The 26457-nt window shown below is 38.7% G+C and overlaps 1 protein-coding gene across 1 annotated transcript; it reads left to right on the forward strand.

Annotated features, from left to right (window-relative positions):
* Nucleotides 1-779: 779 nt before the first annotated feature.
* Nucleotides 780-15006, forward strand: LOC6042293 (inactive ubiquitin carboxyl-terminal hydrolase MINDY-4B). Its single transcript, XM_038265460.1, has 5 exons — nucleotides 780-1523; nucleotides 13202-13291; nucleotides 13378-13737; nucleotides 13800-14021; nucleotides 14316-15006. The coding sequence occupies exons 1-5, from the start codon at nucleotides 1470-1472 to the stop codon at nucleotides 14739-14741; spliced, it is 1152 nt and encodes a 383-aa protein (XP_038121388.1). The 5' UTR covers nucleotides 780-1469; the 3' UTR covers nucleotides 14742-15006.
* Nucleotides 15007-26457: the final 11451 nt, after the last annotated feature.

The raw sequence follows: 26457 nt of genomic DNA on the forward strand, positions 1-26457 counted from the left end.
TTTTCGAGAAAAGTGCTTAGCATATCTTTACCGAAGACACCAAATCGATCAAAATAAAATATTTTAATATACTCAAAATGTTCAAAATGTTAAATGACTTATCCAAAAGTTATTGGTGGAATCAGATATCATTTATATCCAAATTTCTGCGTTCTGTTTAAAAAGTACCGTAAACTGGGGTTACTTTGATAGCCCGGGGTGACTTTGATAGGTTTTCCAAATGCCCGTCAAATTTATATTTAATCATTTTTGAGAATTTTGAGTATGTAAGTATTAAGGGATAGCTTATTATCGAACATATATGCAAAAATGTGACTGTTACATTGAATGTATCAAAATTAGTGGTCAAATCAAATTTCTATCAATGTCACCCCGGGCTATCAAAGTCACCCCAGTTTACGATATTTAAAAAGCATCTATTTGATCATAAATTTGACGCCTTCATCAGATTTTTGAAATCTTTCATTTATTGAATTGTTAGTACCTTTCAAAAAAATGTATAATATGAAGGGTAATATTATCTTCATTTCAATGTTTGGCACCACTTGCCGCGCACAATCCGAACCCAAAGATCCCTCATCGAATTGCCAACCTGGCTGGGCACTCAAAGTTCGCGCCCAATTCGTCACACGAAACCACTATAGACCTCCCTGCTTTGTACCGTGGCTTGCATACCTTGCAGGCGCACTCTCGCTCCCTCAATAAACGATTTTATCGCCGTCGTTCCTCGGCCGCCAGACACACTCATAAAATGCTCGTTTCACGCCTATCTTCACACCATTCAGTCGGAAGAGCCCGAACCGGTCGGAACAACAGTCCTTGGCGGAACACGCCGGTCCCAGGACCACCTCGGAAACCTCCACCTTTGTCGGTTGGTGGTGGCGCCCTGTTTGTGCGAAAGCCTGTTTTGGAAGTAGTGCGCGCCTAAAGTTAGGCAAACTGTTTCTTTGGTTGTGAGGAGGGGTTGGAAAACAGATCGTGTGAGAGATATCGTTAGAAGGGAAGCCCACTTTTTAACGGTGAAAGTTTTTTTCCCCGTTTAAATCAGAAAGGAAAAGCGAAAACGTGTGTGTGGTTTGGTGCGAAATTTATGGCTACGTGAAGGCAAAAAGAAAGCAAGTTTGCACGCCATTTGGCGCCTAATTGGGCTTTTGCGCCTGCAAGGGCGGCAACCCGGACAACATCACCTCAATCGAAATTGAAAGAAAAACGTTGAAATGCGTGCTGGAAAAGAGGAGGTTTCGTTTTTCAAAATCGCACCAACATGTGCACCAAGTTCCCGAAAAGGTGTCTAGTCGAAAAAGTGCCAAGCTTTGGAATTTGTTAAGGGAGGGGTGTCCTTTCAGCGCCCAGTCGGTTATTGTGTGTGAGTTCGAGAGTTCCTGGTGAAGTAGCGAGGAAGGATAGACGGGTTTGGAGTGGAGCTTCAGGAGTGTGTCCAGGGGACAAACAACAAATAAAACACAAAAATGTCGAAGCTGAAACTCGTCGGCGGAAGGCCAATCACCATCGATGAGGCCATTGTAAGTGCCGCAGGACGGGAATGTCCTTCAGGTTGTGAGTGGTGGTGGGAAATTTAGTGGGAGATACTGCTTTTTTTTAAGGTGTAAGGTAACGGTGCGAATGAATTAGTGGGTGGTGATTCATCGCAATTTTTTTAGAGCTGAGCATCTTTTAACGTGATTTGTTATAGACCCGCGAATTGGTCTCCGGTGGCCTCATCCGGAACTGCATCAAGAAACAGCGTAAAATAGTCGTACGACGTATTAAACTTCCTGATTTTAGATGGAAAGTATCCTGAAGATGTATTTTTGCCTCCTTGACCGGTTCCTAGGTTCTCCGGTGAACACATCCGAAGATCAAATTTGGAAAATTCCTGAAACCACTCTTGCGACATATCAAACTTCATGTTTTTAAATACAAATGTATAACGCTGTTTCCTAATACGGTTCCAGATTTGGCCACCAGAGATCGTCGGAACCGGTTTCGATGGGTCCTTAGATATTAAATATTTTTCTAGGATTTTTTTTTGCCTTAAGCAACCAACTCTTGCTAAGCAAAAATCCGTACACTTTGAAGATATGACACCTCTGAGTGCTTATGATTTCCAAGTTTTAAAATATTCCCAAAAATAAACTATGAATTCAACAAATCAAGCAAATCTTTATGTTGTTCCATTTTTTTTGTAAATCGTTTAAATGTTTTCGAAATGTCAAGTTTGTTTCTTCAAAAAATACAGTTCTCAGTGTTTTCACGAAAACATTTCTATAGTTTTTAATGGAAAAAGTCCTATAAACATGTGAAACACAACAGCTTATAGGAACTTGAAAAAACTCTGAGCAGTTGTCTCAGATTTCGGCCATTCGATTTGTTTTGTATTTTTTAATCCGACTGAAACTTGTTTGGTACCTTCGATATGCACAAAGAAGCCATTTTGTATCAAAAGTTTTTCCATATAATTTTCCATACAAATTTGGCAGCTGTCTATACAAAAATTATGTATGAAAATTCAAAAATCTGTATCTTTTGAAGGAATTTTTTGATCGATTTGGTGTCTTCAGCAAAGCTGTAGGTATGGATAAGGACTACACTGAAAAAAATGATACACGGTTACATTTTTTTTGGTGATCACTAAAACTTGATTTGCAAAAAATACTTTTTTTATTTTTTTTATTTTTTGATATGGGGACATCAAATGCAAACATTTCAGAAATTTCCAGAATGGGCAAGAAATCTTTGACCGACATATGAATTTTTTGATCAATACTGAATTTTCCAAAAAAATCGAATTGTTGGTCGCAAAAATTTTTCAACTTCATTTTTCTTTTTTAAATCAAATTTGCAATCAAAAAGTACTTAGTGAAATTTCGATAAAGTGCACCGTTTTTTTAGGTAACTTCTTTGAAAGCTGCAGTTTTTCAATGTAATATTGAATGTTTAGCCCTTTTGAAATGTTAGTCTTGATTTAAAATTTTGAAAATATTTTTTAAGGGAACGGAAAATTTCACGATTTTTTGCAATTATTTTCTGTGATATCGACGTTAGAAAATGGTGGGTTGTTTGGGTGAGACTTAGAAAACATCAATTTTCCTGTTTTTAAACATTTGCATGGCAATATCACAACAACTAAGGGTCGTATCAACAAAGTTCAATGAAGCAAAATATAGAGAATTTTTTCAGCTTTTCAAAAATAGTTTTTTCAGAGGTGGGCAAACTGTGCACTAATTTAAAAAAATGAAAAACTTTAACTATTTTCGAAAAAGTCACCTAAAAATGGTTTTAACTTGAAAACGGTGCAGTTTATGAAAATTTCACTAAAGTACTTTTTGATTGCAAATTTGATTTTACATTGAAAAATGAAGTTGTAAAATTTTTGCGACCAATATTTCGATTTTTTTTAAAATCAGTATTGATTAAAAAATTCATAACCCGGTCAAAGATTTTTTGGACAACCTGGAAATTTCTGAAAAGTTGGCATTTTATGTCCTCTAAAACATATCAAAAAATAAAAAAAATTAAAACACTGTTTTTTTGCAAATCAAGTTTTAGTGACAAAAAGTTAAATTAAAAATCACCATATTTTTTTAACCATGTATTATTTTTTCAGTGTAGTCCATATCCATACCTACAACTTTTCCGAAGACACCAAATCGATCAAAAGTTTCCTTCAAAAGATGCAGATTTTGAATTTTTATACATCGTTTTTGTGTGGACAGCTGCCAAATTTGTATGGAAAATTATATGGACAAACTAATGATGCAAAATGGCTTCTTTGGGCATACCGAAGGCACCAAAAAAGTTTCAGTCGGATTAAAAAAATACAAAAATTAAAATTCAAAAAAAAGACCGATTTCGTAAAGTATTGATCCAACACTGAATTTTTCAAAAAATCAAAATATTGGTCGTAAAAATTTTCAATTTCATTTTTCGATGCAAAATTAAATTTGGAATTGAACAGTACTGTTGTGAAATTTTGATGAAGTGCACCGTTTTCAAGTTAAAACCAATTCTAGGTAACTTTTTTGAAAATAGCCGCAGTTTTTCATTCTTTAAAATTAGTGCACATGTTTGTCCACTTTTGAAAAAATATATTTTTGAAAACCTGAGAAAATTCTTTATATTTTGCCTTTTTTGAACTTTGTTTATACGACCCTTAGTTGCTGAGATTTGGCCGTGCAAAAGTTTAAAAACAGGAAAATTGATGTTTTCTTATGGACAAAAATTAAATTCTAAATAAAATGACCGATTTCGTAGAGAAATGCTCTTCTGCGATTTGTAAATTCAAATGTTTACAGGTTCACCTCGAGTTTCGAGTTTGAGAGCTTTTATTGAGTAAATATGCTTTGTAAGAAATTTGAAAACAACAATTTATGATATTCAACTTTGAACTGAGGAAAACCCGGAAAACTATTTTCGTTACAAAGAAAAATGTTACAATCCCACCCTTGAATTCATACCAGAGTTCGGAAAATGTTCTCTGTATTGGCAGTTTATTTTCTTTTTAAACTTGTCAAAATTTTATTTAAAAAACAAAACAAAACTTTTTCTAGTAGTACTTCGAGCACTTCTCTACTACGCACTATGGTATATTAGGTGGTTAAGTTTCAAAAAAGTGACCATCTCCTAATATTTTTTTTTCTTGAAAGTAAACATTCTAACTAAGAGAAATCAAAATTTTCAAAGTGCATTGTTTGATTTTAACATAGCTAAGCTATTTGAAATATTGTATTAGGACTTTTATGTATCGTTTGAAAAGTAATGATAGAGCAAGTTTTAAGTTAGGATTAGTTGTTAAAGTGATTTTTTGCTATTCCGTCGTGAAACTACTCACTTTTCCTGTCATTCTTGAACGACGAAATAGCCTACTTTTCTGTACCAAAAATAAAAGAACACTTTTCAAAATAAATGCTGAAAAGTAACACTTTTCAGCACTCAAATGGGTGCTGAAAAGTTGAACTTTTCAGCACTTGTTTCGAAAAGTAACACTTTTCAACATTTTAAACGATTTTTTGACAAAATACATGAAAATTTGACTTAAAATTTCACTCAGTGTGTGTTTTTTGGAATTGCTAAAAATGTTGTATGGAACTCGTTGCAAAACTTGTTTTTTTTTCAGCACTCTTCGTATTTATCCAACTCGGTGAACCTCGTTGGATAAATGTACGACTCGTGCTGAAAAAATCCTCTTTTTGCAACTCGTTGCATAAACTACTATATTTCTTTTTTACCCAACTGTATTCGATTCAATGCAAAAAATGTAAAACAATTTGAAATAAATAAAATAAATGTGTTCAGTTAATAATAATACGAAAAAAAAACAAAGATGAAGAGCATTAGGTCATACCACTTAGCATGTAAAAGAAATGTAATTATTATAAGAAAGTTCAATAAAGACATATTTAATTTAAAAAAAAATGAGCGAGCAATTCCATGTCAAACAGGGAATCGGTTGTTCCGAACCCTCTCCGATTTCAATGAAACTTTGTAGACATGTTATCCTACGCTTATATAAGCCATTTTTGTGTATATGGAGCCAGTTTCACTCGATAATGATATTTGAGAAAGGTGTAAGTGTTTTAAATATTTTTGTATTTCATAATTTAAATATTGCTGTACAGTTAAACCTCGTATAAGAGCGCCTCGCATATGCAACTTTGCATATACGAGTCATTCCACCTGATTCGGTTTTGTCGCAAGAGTTGCATATGCGAGGTACAGGGCTTATGGGATTTTGGCTATATGGGAGACATGGGCTATATTTTTATAAAAAATCAACTAAACTATACAAATTTATAGTGTTTTGGAATCGTTATGAAGTCAGCTATACAGCTACACCAAATTTACATGGTTTACGATGTTCTAGATCATCCGAAACTTCGTCAAGTTAAGGCCTATGTGTTCAACGCCGTACAAGTATGAGGTAGGCGATTTGACTGTGGTTTTTGACCACAGATCATATCCGGATAGCCTCAGGGAGGTTCAGGGACTAGTCTACCGATATGTGGTGATATTCTGGGTCTTCTGTAGAGTCCCGGGAGCTACGTCCGATGGGTCTACCGACGTAACACGGCAGAGGTCTGTGGTTTTTGACCTCAGATCATATCTAGATAGCCTCAGGGAGGTTTAGGGACTAGTCTACCGATATGTAGAAATGTTCTGGGTCTTCTGTGGAGTCCCGAAAGCTACGCCTGAAGGGTCTACCGTCGTAACATGGCAGAGGTCTATGGTTTTTGGCCTTAGATTATATCCAGATAGCCTCAGGGAGGTTTAGGGACTAGTCTACCGATATGTAGAAATGTTCTGGGTCTTCTGTGGAGTCCCGAAAGCTACGCCTGAAGGGTCTACCGTCGTAACATGGCAGAGGTCTATGGTTTTTGGCCTTAGATTACAACCAGATAGACTCAGGGAGGTTCAGGGTCTAGTCTACCGATATGTGGAGATGTTCTGGGTCTTCTATAGAGACCCGGGAGTTACGACCGACGGGTCTACCGCCGTAACAAAGCAGAGGTCGATGGTTTTTGACCTTAGATAATATCCAGATAGCCTCAGAGAGGTTCAGGGACTAGTCTACCGATATGTGGTGATATTCTGGGTCTTCTGTAGAGTCCCGGGAGCTACGTCCGATGGGTCTACCGACGTAACATGGCAGAGGTCGGTGGTTTTTGACCACAGATCATATCCAGATAGCCTAAGGGAGGTTTAGGGACTAGTCTACCGATATGTGGAAATGTTCTGGGTCTTCTGTGGAGTCCCGAAAGCTACGCCTGAAGGGTCTACCGTCGTAACAAGGCAGAGGTCGATGGTTTTTGGCCTTAGATTATATCCAGATAGACTCAGGGAGGTTCAGGGACTAGTCTACCGATATGTGGAGATGTTCTGGGTCTTCTATAGAGCCCTGGGAGTTACGACCGACGGGTCTACCGCCGTAACAAAGCAGAGGTCGATGGTTTTTGACCTTAGATAATATCCAGATAGCCTCAGGGAGGTTCAGGGACTAGTCTAACAATATGTGGTGATATTCTGGGTCTTCTGTAAAGTCCCGGGAGCTACGTCCGATCATATCTGACCTCAGATCATATCCGGATAGCCTCAGGGAGGTTCTGGGGCTAGTCTGCCGATGTGATAGATCTTTTGTAAGATCCCGGGAGTTACGGCCGATGGGTCTACCGCCGTAACAAGATATAGATCTGTGGTTTTTTATCTCAGATTATATCCGAATAGCCTCAGGGCCGTTACTTCCGGGACTCTACAGAAGACCCAAAAAATCATAACACATCGGTAGACTAGTCCCTGAACCGTCCTGAGGCTATCTTTGATCAAAATCCACAGACCTCTGCCTTTTTTCGATGGTAGACCCATTGACCGTAACTCCTGGGTTTCTACAGAAGACCCAGAACATCACCACACATCGGTAGGCTAGTCCCTTAATCTCCCTGAGGCTATCTGGATAAGATCTTAGGTCAAAATCCACCGACCTCTGCCATGCTACGGCGGTCGACCCATTGACCGTAATTCCCGGGACTCTACAGAAGACCCAGAACATCACCACACATCGGTAGACTAGTCCCTGAACCTTCCTGAGGCTATCCGGATATGATCTGAGGTCAAAATCCACCGACCTCTGCCTTGTTACGGCGGTAGACCCATTGACCGTAGCTCCCGGGACTTTACAGAAGACCCAGCACATTACCAGAAATCGGTAGACTAGTCCCTTAACCTCCCTGAGGCTATCCGGATATGAACTGAGGTCGAAAACCTCCAACCTCTATCTTGTTGCGGTAGTAGAGCCATCGGCCGTAACTCCCGGGACTCTACAGGAGACCCAGAACATCACCACATATCGGTAGACTAGTCCCTGAACCTCCCTGAGGCTATCCGGATATGATCTGAGGTCAAAAACCATCGACCTCTGCCGTGTTACGTCGGTAGACCCATCGGACGTAGCTCCCGGGACTCTACAGGAGACCCAGAACATCACCACATATCGGTAGACTAGTCCCTGAACCTCCCTGAGGCTATCCGGATATGATCTAAGGCCAAAAACCACCGACCTCTGCCGTGTTACGTCGGTAGACCCATCGGACGTACCTCCCGGGACTCTACAGAAGACCCAGAACATCACCACATATCGGTAGACTAGTCCCTGAACCTCCCTGAGGCTATCCGGATATGATCTGTGGTCAAAAACCACAGTCAAATCGCCTACCTCATACTTGTACGGCGTTGAACACATAGGCCTTAACTTGACGAAGTTTCGGATGACCTAGAACATCGTAAACCATGTCAATTTGGTGTAGCTGTAAAGCTGACTTCATAACGATTCCAAAACACTATAAATTTGTATAGTTTAGATGATTTTTTATAAAAATATAGCCCATGTCTCCCATATAGCCAAAATCCCATAAGCCCTGTACCTCGCATATGCGTGCTTCGCATAAGAAACCCCCATATGAGGTGCATATGCGAGGTTTAACTGTACCTCGAAACCGTCGACCTCTGGCTTGTTACGGCGGTAGACCGACAGATCTTAACTCCAGGGAGTCCTTGGATGACCCAGGACATCCAAACACATCTGGAAAGTAGTCTACCATACTCACTGAAGCTATGCGGGTATGTTCCAGGGTCAAAAACCGTCGACATCTGGCTTGTTACTGCGGTAGACCCACAGGTCATAACTCCAGGGAGTCCTTGGATGACCCAGATCATCCCAATAAGTTGTTACAACAATGTACTGTAGCCTACCGCACTCACTAAAGTAGTCTGGGTAGGATCCGTTGTCAAAATTTTGATGTTTCGACTTGTTTCTTTGGTAAGCCAGTTGCACAAAAATCCCGGAAGTTTCGGATGGACTAAAACATCCCAGGTGTTCCAAAACCATGCTTAAATGTTTTAATAACATAACTAAACAATGCACAATTGATAAATTTTGAAAATACTTCGACAAATTACGAAATCCCAAAGATTCTTGATTTAGTCAGATTCTCAATGACAGTCTTTTTTTAAACGATTCTCGATTTAAACACCCCCATTTCGCTGTGTAAATCAAGAATATGGTGTATACTGAAAAAAATATTATGTGTTCAGTTATGAGCAATGAAATTAGCTTATACCTGTAAGCCCATACATCCAATTGAAATGTGGTCAAAGACAAACTTGTGGAAAATTTGACGTGCTTTCCGGTAAAAATATTGTTGAGATTGAAAAATCAAGTCTGTCATATAGAAATTGTCAAAAACCATCAAAAAACCATTTTTTTACATTTTTATTTTTAAAAGCGCTGTAACTTCACAGGAATTGTAAATGATTTTTTTATTTTTCTAGGTAAGCTGCTCCATCCTGCATTTTTCGTGAGTCTTTTTGTAACATCTTAGGCTATTTTCAGAAAAAAATTGAACGAAAAAAAATCGTGGGCTCACCTTCAAATTTGACTTCTAAACTTAAAAATCACAAAATCTCATAAAAGTGGAGAGATTTTTTCTTTCAGTGTATTTTTTTCGGAAAGCCTGTCATATTTCCTACAATTGACCACTATTTGATACGATGACCACTTTTTGATACGATGCAACGGCTACGAGCCCGAGCAGGGGTAAATAACACGGGAATACCAAATTTTGGTATTACTTAGGCAAATAACAGCGACCAAAATGTGCCCTTGGTTGCCCAGTAATAGATGGTAAAATACCATGAAATCATACCAAAGTCTTGTATGTGGAAGGGCACAACAATACCAAACCATGTTATTCCAAGGGTAAAATAATACCTCAAAATAGAACCATTTCAATACCAAGTTGAGGTCTTCTGGATTTTTGAACAATGCTTGAATACCAAAATTTGGTATTGCCATGGTTTTAATTTTAGGTATTCCCGCGCCCTTGGAAAATCAGATTTTGGTATTTCTGTGGTCTTTCACATACATGATTTTGGTATGATTTGATGGTATTTTACCATCTATCACTGGACAACCAAGAGCACATTTTGGTCGCTGATATTTGCACAAGTAATACCAAAATTTGGTATTTTCATACCATTTTTAGTGCAGCAGTTGCAGTTAGTGAAAAAAACGGATTTTTTTCATATGCAACAGCCAAATCTACTCACCTGATGATTCCATGTTGTTCTTAGTGATATTCTTCACCACACCGAATGCATTTGTCATTGATGAACGGCCTGTGCATGAAGTTCTTGAAGATTCTGAAAAATAACAAGATTGAAAAATAAGTATTATTAAAATGAAACTGAATTGAAATTCACCAAAATTCATTAATCTGTCGATTGACTCGTTTTTCAAAGTACTTGGTTTTTTTTCAAGCCATTTTAGCGCAAAATTTATTATCTTGTCCAAATTGGTAAAAAAAATCCCATAGTTTTAGAGAAAATTGATGAAACCTTTCAATACCAAAATAATACCAAAATGTGCCATCCTGACTTAGAAAATTTTCCACAATTTCAAGTCATTTCTGTAGGGGATATATCAAAAATGTTTAAAATCAAGTTTGAAGTTTCCGGTTTTCAATGAAAGCATTCACTTTGAGACATAATTTTAGCGCAAAATTAATTATTTTGTCAAAATTGGTCAAAATTTTCCCATAGTTTTAGAGGAATTTGATAAAATACAGTAATACCAAAAGAAAACCAAAATGTGGTGTTCGACCATTGACAAATTCTGCAATTTTGCAGTATCAAAACAATACCTTAAATTGGTATGATACCACATTTTGCTCTTGCATAATCCTCAAGACAAATTTTAAAGGGTCCAGGAATACCAAAATTTGGTATTGATACCAGAGAAAGGTATTATTACGCATTTCCCTTGTTATTTACCCATGCTCGGGAGGTACAGCAATATTTAAATTACGAAATACAAAAATATTTAAAACGCTTACGCCCTTCTCAAATGTCATTATCGAGTGAAACTGGCTTCATCTACACAAAAATGGCTTATATAAGCGTAGGATAACATGTCTACCAAGTTTCATTGTATTCGGAGAGGGTTGGGAAAAAAGTAATTAAAAAATTACTGTTTTGGGCTGGAATAGCTCTGAATTGAACATTAAAGCTTTTAAAGGTCAGATAAAGTCGGTATGATCTTGGATAGTCATAACATGATGCTTGATATGGTGCACGAAAGGGTTCAATGTATACACTCAAACCCCGATGGTTTGACACTAACTGTTGTCAAACGAACGGGGTCACTTTTTAGTTTACACCCCTTTTACACACACACTACCAAACGTTTGTTTTTATAGTGTGCGTGAGCGCCGTGTAGAAAGTGACAGTTCGTCACTTTTTAGTTTGACTTTGACCAACCAAATAAAAAAGGTGCAGGTGGTTATGTTACACATGACCAGTATGACAAAGAACTTTGCAAGATGATTGTTGAAATTTTCGATTAGAATGTCCGGTCCAAATTCCCCCCTTATAATAACCGTCCTATCGAACTAAGGGGACGGAAATTGCAAGTGGAGCTGAAATAGAAATCGAAGTGAAATCAATTTACTATCCTTCACCACTCGAAAGTTACCAAGATGCGGGAATGTTTTTGCAAGGCTGTTGCAAGCAATTGGCGGCAGCAAAGGAAATTTGAACAGCAGACATTAAAAACTACCCTTTACAGGGCTCTTAATGATTACGAGATAGTTATTCTAAATTTCCAGAAACAGATTTTCACAGTGGCACAAAAAAATGTGCATCGCAGTAATCTATTTATTACTTCCTGCCTAATAAGCAATATATTTTAACTGCTTAGCATTAGCATATTTTAACTGCTTAATTTCAGATAATGGCCAAATGCAACTTTTTATGTCCAGTATCAAAAACCATAAAGTTTGATACCCATATTGCCCCAACTCTTACGGTCCGGCAAATGTCCCCTTATCGGAACATCCCCGGGGCCTCCGGCCACTCCAGGTGGTGGCCAGTACTGCCGAAATGTCAAATTTCATGTCCAGTAGCAAAAACCATAAAGTTTGATACCCATATTGCCCCAACTCTTACGGTCCAGCAAATGTCCCCTTATTGGAACATCCCCGGGGCCTCCGGCCACTCCAGGTGGTGGCCACTACTGCCAAAATGTCAAATTTCATGTCCAGTATCAAAAACCATAAAGTTTGATACCCATATTGCACCAACTCTTACGGTTCGGCAAATGTCCCCCCATCGGAACATCCGCGGGGCCTCCGGCCACTCCGGATTGTGGCCGCTACTGCCGAAATGTCAAATTTCATGCCCAGTATCAAAAACCATAAAGTTTGATACCCATATTGCCCCAACTCTTACGGTCCGGCAAATGTCCCCCCATCGGAACATCCGCGGGGCCTCCGGCCACTCCAGTCCAGGTGGTGGCCAGTTCCAATGATCGACTCCCGCGACTGGCATGTCTTAGCTGGTCCTTGCCTCCAAGCCATCTGCACCCGGACCTCCAGGCCGTCTGCTACCGGGCCACCAGGCCATCTGCTTCTGATGTGTTCTCGTCGACGTCCAGCAATAGAATGAATTTTCGGGACCGACCGAGCCGAGTTTTGTTGGCTCGTCGACGATCCGAAAATTATGTGGTGGAGTGGGGGAGATTTTAGATACATCAATCTCACGTCTCTCGATCGACTGATTGGGAAACGTTCGTTCATCCAACCAGCGTGCACCAAAAAGAGGGGAAATTTGCCGAGAGGGGAATTCGTCACGTAACGTTTTCGCTTCGCGAAAATTTTGGATTGACACCACGTATAGAAACCTTAGGACAAAGTTCTTTGTCAAAAGTGTCAAACGAAAAAGTGACCAACCACCGGGGGTTGAATGTATTTAGAAAGTGTTTCCCAATGGCCATCGGTTGACCTGGTTTCAGAGATACCAGGTTATTCCAGAGGCAATATGTTGAGATGTCAATTGTCATGACCAGTATAAAAAACCATATTGAATCCCATATTGAATCGGTAATTGTCCCCCGACATAAGGTGCGTGTTTTTATTACGTAACGCAAAAATTTGGATTTTGGGTGGGGGGGGGGGGGGCTTCCCCCTCATCAGCGTTACGTAATAAAAGAAGGCTCCCATAACATTCCTGAGGACACCGGCCACTTCAGGTTGATGCCAATACATATTAAATGTAAATTTTCATGCCGATCCAATGTGGGTATCATGGTTTTTGACGCTGGTAATGAAAGTTGACATTTTTGAAAAAAATGTTTAATCCCTTTTTCACTCAACAGGAACTTCGCCAAACAGTATTCGGCTCGGCAGCCAGTCCACCCCGGGGCGAATGGACCCGCACCGGGATAAACTATGGTGCCGCTAGTGGAGTACGCAACCGTCTTCGGCGCACTTCTGAGCTGAATCGGTTTCCCTTTTTACCCCCATTCCCCAATGTAACACCGTTTTCTTTCAGGAGTACCCGTACGGGCTGCGGACACCTCGAAACGCGACCCGCGGCATGCAATCGGTGCTGCAGGCCTTCATCATCAAGTATTTTATATTCGATTGTAAGCCTAGAGATAAGTCTGTCGTGATGGAGGAGTTGCTAAAGCCCACCGAGGCGGAACAGGCACAGGCTCTGTATCTGGCAATCTCGGACATTCTGTGGAACATTGGTGAGAAGACCAAGGCACTGATTGTTCTGCCCGGGGAGAATTCGCTGATTCCGCACAGCCACGCCTACTTCCAGGACAACGTCACCGAGAAGTTGTTCTTCTTCGAGTTTACCAAGCTGGACGAGATGCAGATCTTCATGAAGCGGTACCTGCCCTACGTGAGTGATTCGTTCGATTTGTGAGAGAGTTCTGTTCTAAAACCTTGCTTCCTCTTTCCCAGTTCACGGAGAACCCCGGTCCGGGTGCACTACTGCTGCTGTACAGCGCCGTGGTCACGCGTGGCATGGAGAATCTGCGAAACGATCTGGACGCACCAAAGGGAGCACATTTGATGGGTCCGTACGAGGAAGGCTCATTGAATATAGTCACTTTGATGCTAACTGGCCGTGCCACGCCGTACCTGCACAACGGCGTTGTCTACGTCGGCGACGAGGACCATTACGTGAGTATTGCAGAATCTACGACCGCAAACTCGTGCGATACGACTCCTTTCGGAATGATTACGATTTGTGAACCTCCAACGAAGTGCCGCTGGCCGGAAGTCAGGGTATAGAATTCCATGGAGCCGCATTGTATCGGTTCGGTTGAAGATTCGCTGGCGATTCCATTCAAATTCTTTGCATTCAACATCGCATGCAAAGCAGCAACTTGCATGCAAAGCGCAAACTTGCGTTCAACTTTGTACAACTCGATTACACTGTTCCGTGCCGTAACTTTGCTCCCGTGTGTTCTGTAGGCCTTGCCCCAGTTTGGAATTCTTGGCCGCGGATCGATCGGCCTTCTGGTTTGGGAGGGGGAAAACGAAGCGATGCGATCGGCCTCGCGACAGCCCGGAAGTCGGCTCAAAACTCCAGCCACGCCCGTTTGGGTGAGCTGTTGCTGCGGCCACTACGGTGTGCTGTTTAATTCCAACCGGGAGTTGCTGCGGAACTACCACGCCGAGAAGCGCTTCGAGCTGCACTACTACACCTGTGCCGGATGTTACATCTCGATGACCGTCGACAACCGCCAGCAGGAGGACGGGGCTGATGATGGGGATGGGGACGGAGAGCGTAAGCAGAGTGACATGGTGTCGACTCCGCTGGAGCGGTTGATTCATACCAAGTGGATGGAGGCTAAGTTGACCTATCACGGGCCGCTGCCGGCCTCGTTGAACTTTTAAGGGATGAGGGAGCTGAGCAGTTCCGGAAGATGTTTAGTCGCATGACATTTGACCTTGAAACGTGAGATCTGATGGAAAAAAATCAGGGGTTGGCCGAATTAGTTTCACCAGTTCAATATGGTAAAACTTAAGCTGTCAACAAGATGGTCACCCTGATCACACTCAATTTAAGTATTCATTAGAGTGTGATGGGTGAGCTGTGTTTTAGGTGGATTGATTGTGCCCAAATAGAATGTTTGTTTCGATTTTGAAGTTTGGCCAAAAAGAACATAATGCATACCTTTATACTAATGCACAGTGGGCGAAATGAAACCCAAAATCGGACTTACTTGAACGCGGCTGGTTCCCTGGTATGAAAAATAGTGTTTCTTATGTAAAAAAATCCGGGGATTAGTGATGGTTTCATCCACCGCACGAAACGGCAAAGGGTCTATTTTGCCCCAATTCCTCATTTTTACATTTTTTCTTTAAAATCAGTCTGTATTTAGAGCGGAGGCTTTATGCGGCCATCCAAAATGCACTTAACTTATGTGAAAATGTCCCAGAAATCCAGTAAAAATAACCACTTGCACTGCAAAAATCATCTAGGGTCCATTTAACCCCGATTCCGCTATAAAAGCATTTTTGTCCATTTTCAAATGTTAGGTCAGATTTAAAAGATCAGACAATTTTAAATAAGAATGAAAATTTGCACTTGATTGTTTGACACATTTATGTTGATATAGAAATTAAACAAAATAAAAAGATTGAAGAATTAGTTTTGGGCTAATTTTCCTAAACGCAGAATAAACTGCCTTTTACATAATTTTTATTTTTATCAACATAAATGTGTTAAACTATCAAGTGCAAATCCTGATTCTTATGAAAAATTGTCTGATCTTTACGATAAAAATATTTTCAGATTTTTAAAATCTGACCTACCATTTGAAAACGGCCAAAATTGATTTTATAACGGAATTGGGGTTACATGGACCCTTGAAGATTTTTGCGGTGCAAGTGCTTATTTTTACTGGATTCCTGGGACATTTTCACATAAGTTGAATGCATTTTGGATGGCCGCATAAAGCCTCCGCTCTAAATACAGACCGATTTTCAAGAAAAAATGTAAAAAATGAGAGATTTGGGCAAAATTGTCCCTTTGCCGTTTCGTGCGGTGGAAGAAACCATCATCAATCGATTCCCCGGATTTTTTTTTTGCATAAGAAACACTATTTTTCATACCAGGGAACCAGCCGCGTTCAATTAAGTCCGATGTTGGGTTCCATTTCGCCCACTGTGTAATGGTTTAACAGTAAAATTGGTTTGGGGGTTCCTTGGTGGAAACAATTAGACCCGTATTTTTGTCGTTTGGTCCTTAGGGTGACCTACGTAGTGTAAGGATGGTCCAACTTTGAATTTTTGCAAAAAAAATCCCATTTTTTTAAAATCATAACTTCATGCCATTTTAACCGATTCTCACGAAAGGTCATGAAAAAAATAGTTTGGTTTCAAAAATGTAGCTTTATATCTGAAAAGGTCGTATGAAAACTGGACATGTGGTTTTGGAAGTCGGCCAAGGAATCTCCAATCCAATGTTGAGCCCGATCGGACAACTTTATTTTTCGAATCATGGAATTTCCGTATTAATTTTTATTAATTGGAAAAGAAAAGCTTTAACAAACCCAAAAAAACGTTTCCCGTTTGCGGAGCAGGGGTTCATTTTTCTGAGCACTTTTTCCATGCATTCCCTTTGTCAAAAAAAGCCAATTAACCTTATTAGTTGTTCCATATAATCCCATTAAAGTTTGCCGGGCATCATTTGAAAAGACATGAAATACTCGAAAATCAGTTCGGATCTTTTAAAATGCAAAATATAAATTCGAATCAAAAATTGCTTTACTTTTTTGATGAATGGACAATAAGGCTTTCTAGTCAGAAATTTACCAACACATTCAAAGTATGTTTACATGGCTGCTGCGTGTTTGTTTGCATCAGAAAAAACATAACCAAGAAATGTGATGCGGTCCAAAATTGCGATAACTTGTGTTGTACAAGGTTGAAAAGTAAAAACGCAACAAGTAAAATTCGTTTTTTTAGTTACCCTGCGATTCGGAGAACAGGAAAGGAAAAAAACCCCGGAAATTGACTAAGAGTCCGAAAATTAAACACAAAAACAAACAAACACGAAACTGACAGCTGCTCCCATCAGCTTGTTTGCATCAGTACACGTTGCCGAAAGAATACCCATTTTACTATCTCTCCATACTTTTTACAGTGGGCCTAGAAAGCCTTATAGTAAATTTACAGCAATTTCCATGAAAACTTTCCTGATCAATTAGAATGTATCTCATGAAAGATAAGAACATCGTTTATTAGGCCGATGCAAATATTTAAAAAAGTTTTTGTCCCTCGGCCCTAGCCGAGGTCAAGGGGGGGTGGGCAAAAAAATAAAAAAATATAAAAATTTAAATACCAAGCCATAATCTTCACATTAAAATGAAAAAATTGTTGTAAAATGCATTTTACACTAGTTCAGTTGTTTTGCAATCATTAGTTTTCAAAAAATCTAAGATCTGACAAAAACAAAAATTGTATCGAAAAAAAAGATTTTGCATCGAAAATTTTCTAAAAATCTTAAGATTTTTTAATAAACCCAAACATGCAAAAAATGATTTTAAACGCAGGAGAATGTAATTTAATTTGATTTCAGCTGGTTGCACTTGAATTTTCATTGAAATTTTGAAGTTTATTGTAAATATATTTTTTTTGCCCCCTGATTTTTCGGGCCAATTTTGAAGGGGGGGGGGGGGGGGGGGGACAAAAACTTTTAAAAATATTTGTACCAGCCTTAACAAATTAAAAAAATATAGAAATTGGTCTACAATAGGGTGCCCAGAATATGGGACCTTTTATCAAAACCTCGCTCCGCAAGCAGAATAATGTTCCTTGAGCTATTTTAGGACTCAGGGCCAAATATGAGCAAAATCGGTCAATATTACCCATTGATACTCGGAGGTGAAGCTTCGAAAAATCAAAAAAAGGTATGGAAACCCCGGTTTGGTCTGCAGGGTGCGCTACTTCCATCCAAATATTCTCAAAAGTGAGATTCTCACTGAAAATTTTAAAGCTCTACATCTTAGTAGAACAAACCAAAACTGTTAAAACGATTTAAAAAATTCATTTTAGTGTGAAAAACATTTTTTTCGACAACTTTAGGCTCGGGGTAATTTTTTTCAGGGCACCCTAGTCTATAATTTTCATTTTAAACATAGTTTATTGGGCTGTTTTTTTAGATACACGCTCTTGAAGTTTATGAACATTTAGTTTTTTTTCAGTGTCACCTAATTAGTTTCTTTTTTTCCAATGCTATTTACATATTTACACTTTCGGGATAACTGTTTGACAAAACATTTGACATCATAAAATTTATAAGGGGTTTTACACAAATATTTTATTAAATCCTTTAAAAAGATGACTTCCAATCACTCCTGGGATGGACTAAATAGGCTGAAATTTGGGGTGAAGACTCTCAAGACATATGCATTTTTTTAAGCGAAATTGGTTAAGGGATGTTTTTTTATCGTTTTATCGGGTTGCTTTTATCGTTGAAGTTGGAGAAAAATATCTTTTCATACAAAAACTTCTTTTTTAAATTGATAATATCTCGTCATGGTGAATTCGGATCGTTTTGCGGTCATCGACAAAGTTGTTTGTCATGAAATTTTGCATAAGAATTTCACACTTTACAATGATCCGACACATTGAACGCCACCTTTTTATGGATTTTCGAAATTTTTGCTTTCTTCCAAACATTTTTTCGAATTTTCCCTAACAAACTTCAACGATTAAAAGCGATCCTAAACCCTTAACAGATTTGGCTTAAAATTGGCACGGGTACTTTTTTTACCGAAAGAATCGAGCCAGGGGGTTTCTCTTTCGTTTTTTAAAAAATCATTTTTTCTTGTCACATTCACAAAGAATATCAAGCAATTTAGGAATCAAAGAATTTTTTTTCGAGGATGTATTCTTAAAAGATAATGTGAAGTTGTTCTTTTATGTTACCGTCAGTGGGTCAAAAACACTAACATTTTCCCAAAATATGGTGGATTTTGATGAACACTACCTTAAATTCCAATAGTTTGAAAATTGACCCAATCTCACCCCTTAGAGGGAGTGACATTGGGTCAAATGAAACTAAAATCACAGACAAACAGACGGGACACTCGAGTGCCGAACCATCGTCCTCCAAAAACGGTTATTTCAAATGCAATTTTGTTTCGGCATCCACTCACCCGGCGCTGATGGCGCTGCTATCGTGACAGCTCGCCCGACTATTCTCAGTGTGTGTGAAGCGTGTTTTTGTTTTTAAGTTGAGCGTGAGCACGTGCGAAGCAGCAAATGAGAGCACAAATATTTATGGAATTCTGGAATTCTAACCGTGAATCACAATTCAGGCTTTCCAGGACAAAATTGGGGCAGTCTTGGCCATAGCCTCTTCCCCACTAATAACCCGGTAGGCCTGCTCAACTGCCTGCCAATGTCGAGGTTGCTGCTGAGGCGCCGGCTACTGCGGAGGAAGCCAGATCCTGTGGTGGAGTTACTCCTTCGGAGCAACCTGCTTACCCTTCGTGGACTGCTGCTCAGATTGCTGCTGCTGGTCGTCCTTTGGCTTTTTGGCGATGTTGCGCCACTCAATCTTTTCCAGTTCAGTTTCTGTGGTTCTGTTTCGATGTAAATTTTGCGGTAGCGTTTTTTGGAATCTTTGCCACTTTTTGCTTTTGTTGTTTGATGCAACTTAACTGCGCCGTGGACACGTTCCCCATGGAAATTTCCGAAACGCCCATCGTGGGGATTATTTCTGGTAGGTTTGAATTGGATTTATCTATTTCGGCGGCCACTACTGATGTTTTCGTGACCAGGGGCATCTTGTTGATGATGGTGTTAGGTGTAATGATTCGAGGTTTCGGTGGAGGAGAAATCTTCGACAGAACTTGGTAGCAACTGGGAGGACCAGTTATTTGATCTCTGTCGGTTGCGGTTGTGGTGCGTCGTTGCTGGTGCTGCCGCGTGATTTGGCTCATAAGGTTCTGCTATTGGAAACGGAATCATTTTCGGCCTTCGGTGTTGATTTTTATTCTTTTCATCGAGTAGCAACAACAAAATTATTTCGATCAGCTGTTGATGTTTACAATCGTTTAGGCTTGATTGTCTCACGCATATACTGACGTGGCACATGACAGTAATGGGTTTGTATTGGTATGTTTGGGTTGCGCTTCGGCATCAGCTCACCAGGCAGCGCTGGCGTCGCCGTGATTTGGTGATTTGATGAAGGACGATGGATTTCAAAAATAATTTGTATGGAGAGTCACGTCTGTTTGTCTGTGCTAAAATGATGCTCAAATACAACGATATGGTAAAAGCAAGTCATCCAACAGTGTGTCTTGTTCGAGGGAATCCTATTGACATGCTACAATGTTTGATGTAGAGATTTTTAAACATTTAGGTAGTTTTCGAGCAATTCCAACAAAAATATTAGAAAAATGATTTTTCGAGAGGTCATTTTTTGCCAAAAACGTACTTCAACTTTAGACAGCTGCCAAAATAACAGGATTTGTTCTAGGAAGGAGATTTTTTCAGCGAAGTCATCTTAAGGTGTCTCATGCACAACCCTTTTAACAAAATTCAGTTTCATAGAGAAGAACCTGAAAAATGGTAAACGAACGTTTCGAAACGTTGGATAAAGTACACAAATAAGTGTTTGAGCTGCTTTCAACGACTGCAAGCCGAAAATCTATCTAAAATTAATCAACACAGTCGAAAAAGCCACATTTACTACAAATGCATAGACATACACAGACTTTTTACAGACATTAAAAAAAATTGGCATCCATGCCCAGGATTACCAATCAAAAAAAAATCTGGCAGCATTATTGTACCAGATGACGGCAGGATTAGGGATGGAGTTTTCGAATCCATAGCTCAACCGTTGAGCTATGTATCTTGATGCTCGGCAGAACATTTTTTATGAATAAATGTCACTCTGACAAAAAAAGATGTGGAGCATTTAATTTTTTTTTACGAAGCGCTAATTCGGAAAAAGTAGAAATTGTTAAGATATGTTGACAAAGAATTTTTTTTTACATTTGATATTCATCGAACCCTATCCTCCAAACCCAATCCAAATATTTTAAGTTGTGTTTGTTTAACTTTTAACTAAACCATATTCAAGGGTGCACAGCAACAAAGGAAGCTGTTGTCTTCTTATTCCAAAATTGTCAAACTTAAGGACCCAATCCTGCAACAACGTGATTGTAAAAATAGTCAAACTTGGTTGTGAATTACTTTGTGAACAGTACATTAGGGGATGAGTAAAACATATTTCGATAGTACCCGTGGTTTTGAAGATACAAGAATGTCTGAAGCAAAATTCTGGGTGCAAAAGCTCTGGTTGATGTGCACCCTTAATCGTAACTAGCGACAATTTTCATCGTCAGAATTGTTTTGAATAAATTGGATTCAACTGAATTTCTGAATGAATATTTAAAAAGAATCTTGTGGTCGAATTAGAATTAAAATCAATGATAAAAATAACAAGGAAAATGTTACAAATCGTTAGTCAATCTCAACCATAACCAAAACATGATTTTAAGAATAAACAGTCGTCATGTTCAACACACTAAAAATCACCAATAAGATATCTGCAGTAGTACAAGCGTAGCAACGAGGGTGTTTTTACCGTTAAAAACAATTAAAAATGAGTCTCCCTACTTTAATTTTGCAAACTGTATAAAACATCCTCGTTGTCTGCAAACAGCACCAGTGTTACACTTTTTTATGTTGAGAAATCGTTCCGTTTCCCAGGAACAACTAGAGCTTAGCTACGATGTGATACTACAAACGCCATTATTAGAAAAAATATCGCTATCTGTTTCCTAAAACGACCCTAAACTCCCGAATACAGGTGGTTAATGTTTACTTAAGCAATTAATTTGTTGTTTTTTTTATATCCGAAAGCCATAACCTTAAATCTTAACCCCTGCACCCCATGTCAAGCGCAAACAAATCCTCGGCTAAGAATAAGCATTTTTGAATGATTAACCAAACAACTCTGGATGCCAATTGGCGTTGGCTCATAATCAGCTTTTGCTATTATTTGGAAATCTTAGGCTAAAAACCAGTAGCCGTTTGCCACACACTCCAATAGAGCAGTCAAATATGGTGGAGATTTTACCGACCGCAAAGTCTAATCCTAAACCAGGCCTGACGCGCGATGGACCCCGTTCGATGCACCCTACATTGCGGTTATGTTGGGTTATGCTAGGGTAAGAGGTTGAATTTGGGGTGACTTTTGAGAAAATAAAATTTCTTAATTTTTTTTTCTAAAATTAAATTGAGTTAAAATCTAGAAATTTCGGGAATATTCTTAATTTTAAAGAATTTTTAAAGTAATTTAACCAACAAATATGACAACAACCATCTTAATTCAATCGCCAAAAGGGTAGGGTAGGAGGAAGTTTGTTTAGGCTACCGCGCGCACGTGACTTGTCGTAGGCTTATGGTTCAAGCCTCGCATGCAAGGTTGACATCTCGATGTTGTACAACACTCCTCGTTTAAGATCTGGCTCGGGGGGCTGCCTTTAACGAACAGTACACTTCGAGCCGTGACGGTTGAGGTGGATTTGATGTTTGTTTGCTTTTTCTTTTCTCAATTTTTCTTCACTTTTATCTTCACATTAGTGCAGGTACGTATTACCTAAACATGTGTCGTTAATTCGATGATTGATTCATAATTTATGCAAGAAAAACTTAACCCTCAAATGCCTTAAATGTTTTTTTTAATTTAGAATTTTTTTAACCTAACTTTTTTAATTAGAAAATCGTGCAAACTAGATATACTACAATCCGATTTTTTTATGAACTTCAAACAATCTCTGAAAAAGCATATTTCCAAAAAACTAACTTAAAATCCTAATATTGAAACGGTTAAGGGATAAGGTAACACCGTTCGTCCTCTCATGTTTTGGACCGACGACTAGAAAAAAAAATTGTCGTGTAAATTGTCCCCCTGCCCTTCGGTGGCTGATGGGTCTTCACTAAATGGTGGCTGGTTGATGACTATTAAACACTTGGACGGGGTTGTGACAAAAGCATTGCAAAGGTTAAAGCTTAGCGTCAATTAGATGCAGATGTCATTTGACTGTTAGTATTGTGGAAAGATTTCCTTTATCAAGATAAAAATGATTGATTTTTTCATAGTTTATGCAATAGAAAAAATGTTTCAAAAATCAAAAACAAGAAAATATCAAAATATTTGTACTAAAAACCTATCCGTTACACTCATAATCTCCGTAATAATCCTCCCGCTAAAATTTCCCTTCGCCGAGGCCAAACCAATCTTGTTGTCAGCGAGGTCTCAATCAAAACATCTTCATTTCGTGCATGCACTTGGCACTAACGACCTGCCAGCCAGCCAGCACCCGACGACAGCTGATTGGAAAATTGCATTTGTGTCATCGTCACCTGGCATGAATTCCATGGTGAGTGAATGCGTGTCTCTTGCAGGAGGCGGGATTTTCCCAACCAAAACAAACACTTCCTTGGGAACAATGCGTTTTTGCAGGGACAGCTCGCTTAGTGATAGGAGGAAATTGTGGGAAAAATTAACCATTTGCGTGCAAACCGTTTTATTTTTGTTTTCGTGGGATCGGGTTAATATGGTTTGTTGTTGTTTTGCGTGGAGGAAAGAAAAAGGGTTGCTTGTTAATAGCTTTGCAGTACATGATAATGCAATTTGTTTTAAACATGTGCTACTGCACGCACTGAGGAATTTCCGATATTAAATGTACTGCACAGAAAGGCACAGAAAAGAAAAAAAATGAAGTAAAGTGTGGGTGTTATACATTCTGTAACATACTTAACATTTGACGAATCTTTTCGCACTCTTCGGCAAAGTTGTTTCCTGAACGCACAAACGATAAGCTCGTGAGGTTTTTCAAAAATGCAAAAAAAATAAAAACACAAAAATCAAAACGCACCGATTTTAGGGGTTGAATCCGATTCAAACATTAAATTCAATGCGCCAGGTCCCGTCGCAACCAATCAAGCTCAGTACACCTAGGGGACCATGCCCGGCTCGTAAAATTGACCCGTTTTGTTACATCCTAATACTTAGTTTTTCAAGTAATATTTTTCTAGTTTTCCGTTTTTAATTCGTTATGTTTTTGCTTTGTTTTAGTCAAGAAAACCAAAAGAAAGAACTGGGATCGAACTGTAAAAAATAGTAGGATCTTTTTCAGCTTAAAAAACAAAACAAAATCAAATCAAATCAACTTATTCGCTCTACAGCATTGCCTTGGCGTACTCGATTGCGAGATTCCTACTCGATTCTAGGTGTCCGAAGACTTGACTGTTGAGGCAATTGCAAACCTCTTTTTACACCTTAGCTTCCATCCACCCCGGGATTCGAACTGACAACCTTTGGATTGTGAGTCCAACTGCCTACCAGCGACTTCACCGAGGCAGGACCCAGGGAGACGACTCCTACACCTGGACTGAACTAACGACCTAATCCTCTAGGTTAGACCGGGGCCAACATTTACTTCCCCGTCCGACGGAAGGCGTGATCAGACAAATCTCGTCTCGAAAAATGCCATCGGGACCTTCTGGGATCGAACCCAAGCCGACTGGGTGAGAGGCGACCACGCTTACCCCTACACTACGGCCCCAGCTTATTTTCTACGTTTGGTATAATTTATCTAGTGTCGCATTGCTTCAATTTTTGTCATTTAAATTCTCGGGATTCTCGACCAAATTTTCCGGGAATCGAGAGGATCAAAAATGGCAATTTTCCCGGGAAATTCGTTCCGGAAATTCCCACTCGACACCTAGAGGGTGTCGCAGATCGAAAAAAGTAAATCTCATGAAAAAAAAAGTTCATGCATTCATTCATATTTTGCTGTTTTTGCCAATATCATTGCCGCAAAATTATGTCAAGCATTCCTTTTTCCTTACCTTCTTTTTGAATGAATCAAGTTTTGCATGAAATTTGAAAATTTGTATTTTTTCGTTCCTTTTAGTTTTATTACAGGGCCGTTGTTGAAATTTTTAGACTTATTTTTTTATAAATAAGGGGTCATTTTACTCCAACTCCCCAAATCGAAAAAGTTGCTCCAAGCCTTCTTTGATTTTCATGAAACTTTCTTCTAAGGAATAAATCTGGTCCCTGATCACGAATCGAAGATCAATTTTTCGGTGGCATATTGTCGTCTGGCATTATAACATTTGGCATAATGATAAACATATTTTCATTATGATATTCCATAAAAGAACCATCAAATATAGTTCAACGTTTTCGATTTTTTCAGGTGCTTCAAAAACTGCTGTCCCTATTCAGACAGTAGTCCCCCGATATTCTTAAATATACTTGACTTCTGATAACTCTTGACACAATTTTAATTTTCCCTTCTTCAATGAAGCAAAAACTTTTTTGGTTAGTGACAACTGCTGACACAAGTTGAATTTTACCGTTAAAGTTGATTTATTTTTCTTCAAATAAGAGTGTCAGCAGTTACCAATAGTCTAGAGAGTTTTTCTTTTTTTTTAAGAAGGGAAAATTTAACTTGTGTCAGCAATTATCACAATTCAAGAAAAACAATGCAAATTGCCCAATGCTGAGGTGTTAACAATTAGTACATATGTCCAGCTCACGTAAGTTGATGTAAGGGGTTCCCAGCATCGTGTCAGACTGGTCACTAATCCGGAATTACTTGGAATTTGAGCAAGTAATTCTGTAATTCCGGATTTACTGAGTAATTCCAGAGTAATCCTAGTAATTCTTAATAATCCCAGTAATCCTGGTAATTCCATGATTCTGTTTTGTTAAAACATACACTATTAAAAAGATAATTTCGATAAACCTTTTATGATTCTATTTCATGCCTATTAATTTGCATGTAAGAAACCATAGTTATCCCGAGCAGACGGAAATAACGTGGGAATAACATTTTTTGATATTTGAAAATACTAGGCCAATAACATTTTGTGTTATTGATAACAAGATTTGTTATTCTTCGTTATAATTTTTTTGTTATTGGATTGTTATTGTAATAACAAACTAATAAAATGTTAAGTTATTATTCGAACAAATCCTTGTTATTATTTTTTGTTATTTTAACAACTAATCCGATCATCCCAATAACAGTTCGAGGTATTCTTCCATAACAAAAAATGTTATTCCCAAGTTGTTTTGGCTTTCAACCAATATCAGACCAACAACAAATTTTGTTATGATAACATAAACTGTTATTAAACTATTATGCAAAAATGAATTTTGCAAGAATATTCCATAACACTTTTTGTTATTTTAACAGTATTTGTTATTGAAATGGTATGAATTTTGTTATTACCGTCTGCCCGGGATAGCTAGTACGGGATCATTCGGATTTTGAGTAAGTAAGTATTCCAGAATTACTTCGCAATTCTGCAGTAATTTCTATAATTCTGACATTACCTAGTAATTCCGAAGTAATTCGTGTAATTCCATAGTTACTCAGTAATTCGTGTATTTTCCATCAATCGGATACTAAAATGAAGCTTAGATTGCTGATATTATTGTTTAAAGCGATAAAGCTTATTTTTCTGAGTACAATGACCCTTTGTACGACCACAAAGAGTTTAAAATAGATTTTTAAATCAATTTTGAAAAATTAACCTTGCGGTCCTTCTTGACAGAAAAGCT

This window comes from Culex quinquefasciatus, chromosome 3 (genome assembly GCF_015732765.1).
Source record: "Culex quinquefasciatus strain JHB chromosome 3, VPISU_Cqui_1.0_pri_paternal, whole genome shotgun sequence".
NCBI classification, from domain to species: Eukaryota; Metazoa; Arthropoda; class Insecta; order Diptera; family Culicidae; genus Culex; species Culex quinquefasciatus.

What these genes read in the sequence shown, in the direction of transcription:
- LOC6042293 (XM_038265460.1), top strand. Translation starts at nt 1,470, where the DNA reads ATGTCGAAGCTGAAACTCGTCGGCGGAAGGCCAATCACCATCGATGAG. An exon ending in ACTATGGTGCCGCTAGTGGA is followed by an intron (nt 13,292 to 13,377) that starts GTACGCAACCGT and finishes GTTTTCTTTCAG; the next exon opens with GAGTACCCGTACGGGCTGCG. An exon ending in TGAAGCGGTACCTGCCCTAC is followed by an intron (nt 13,738 to 13,799) that starts GTGAGTGATTCG and finishes CCTCTTTCCCAG; the next exon opens with TTCACGGAGAACCCCGGTCC.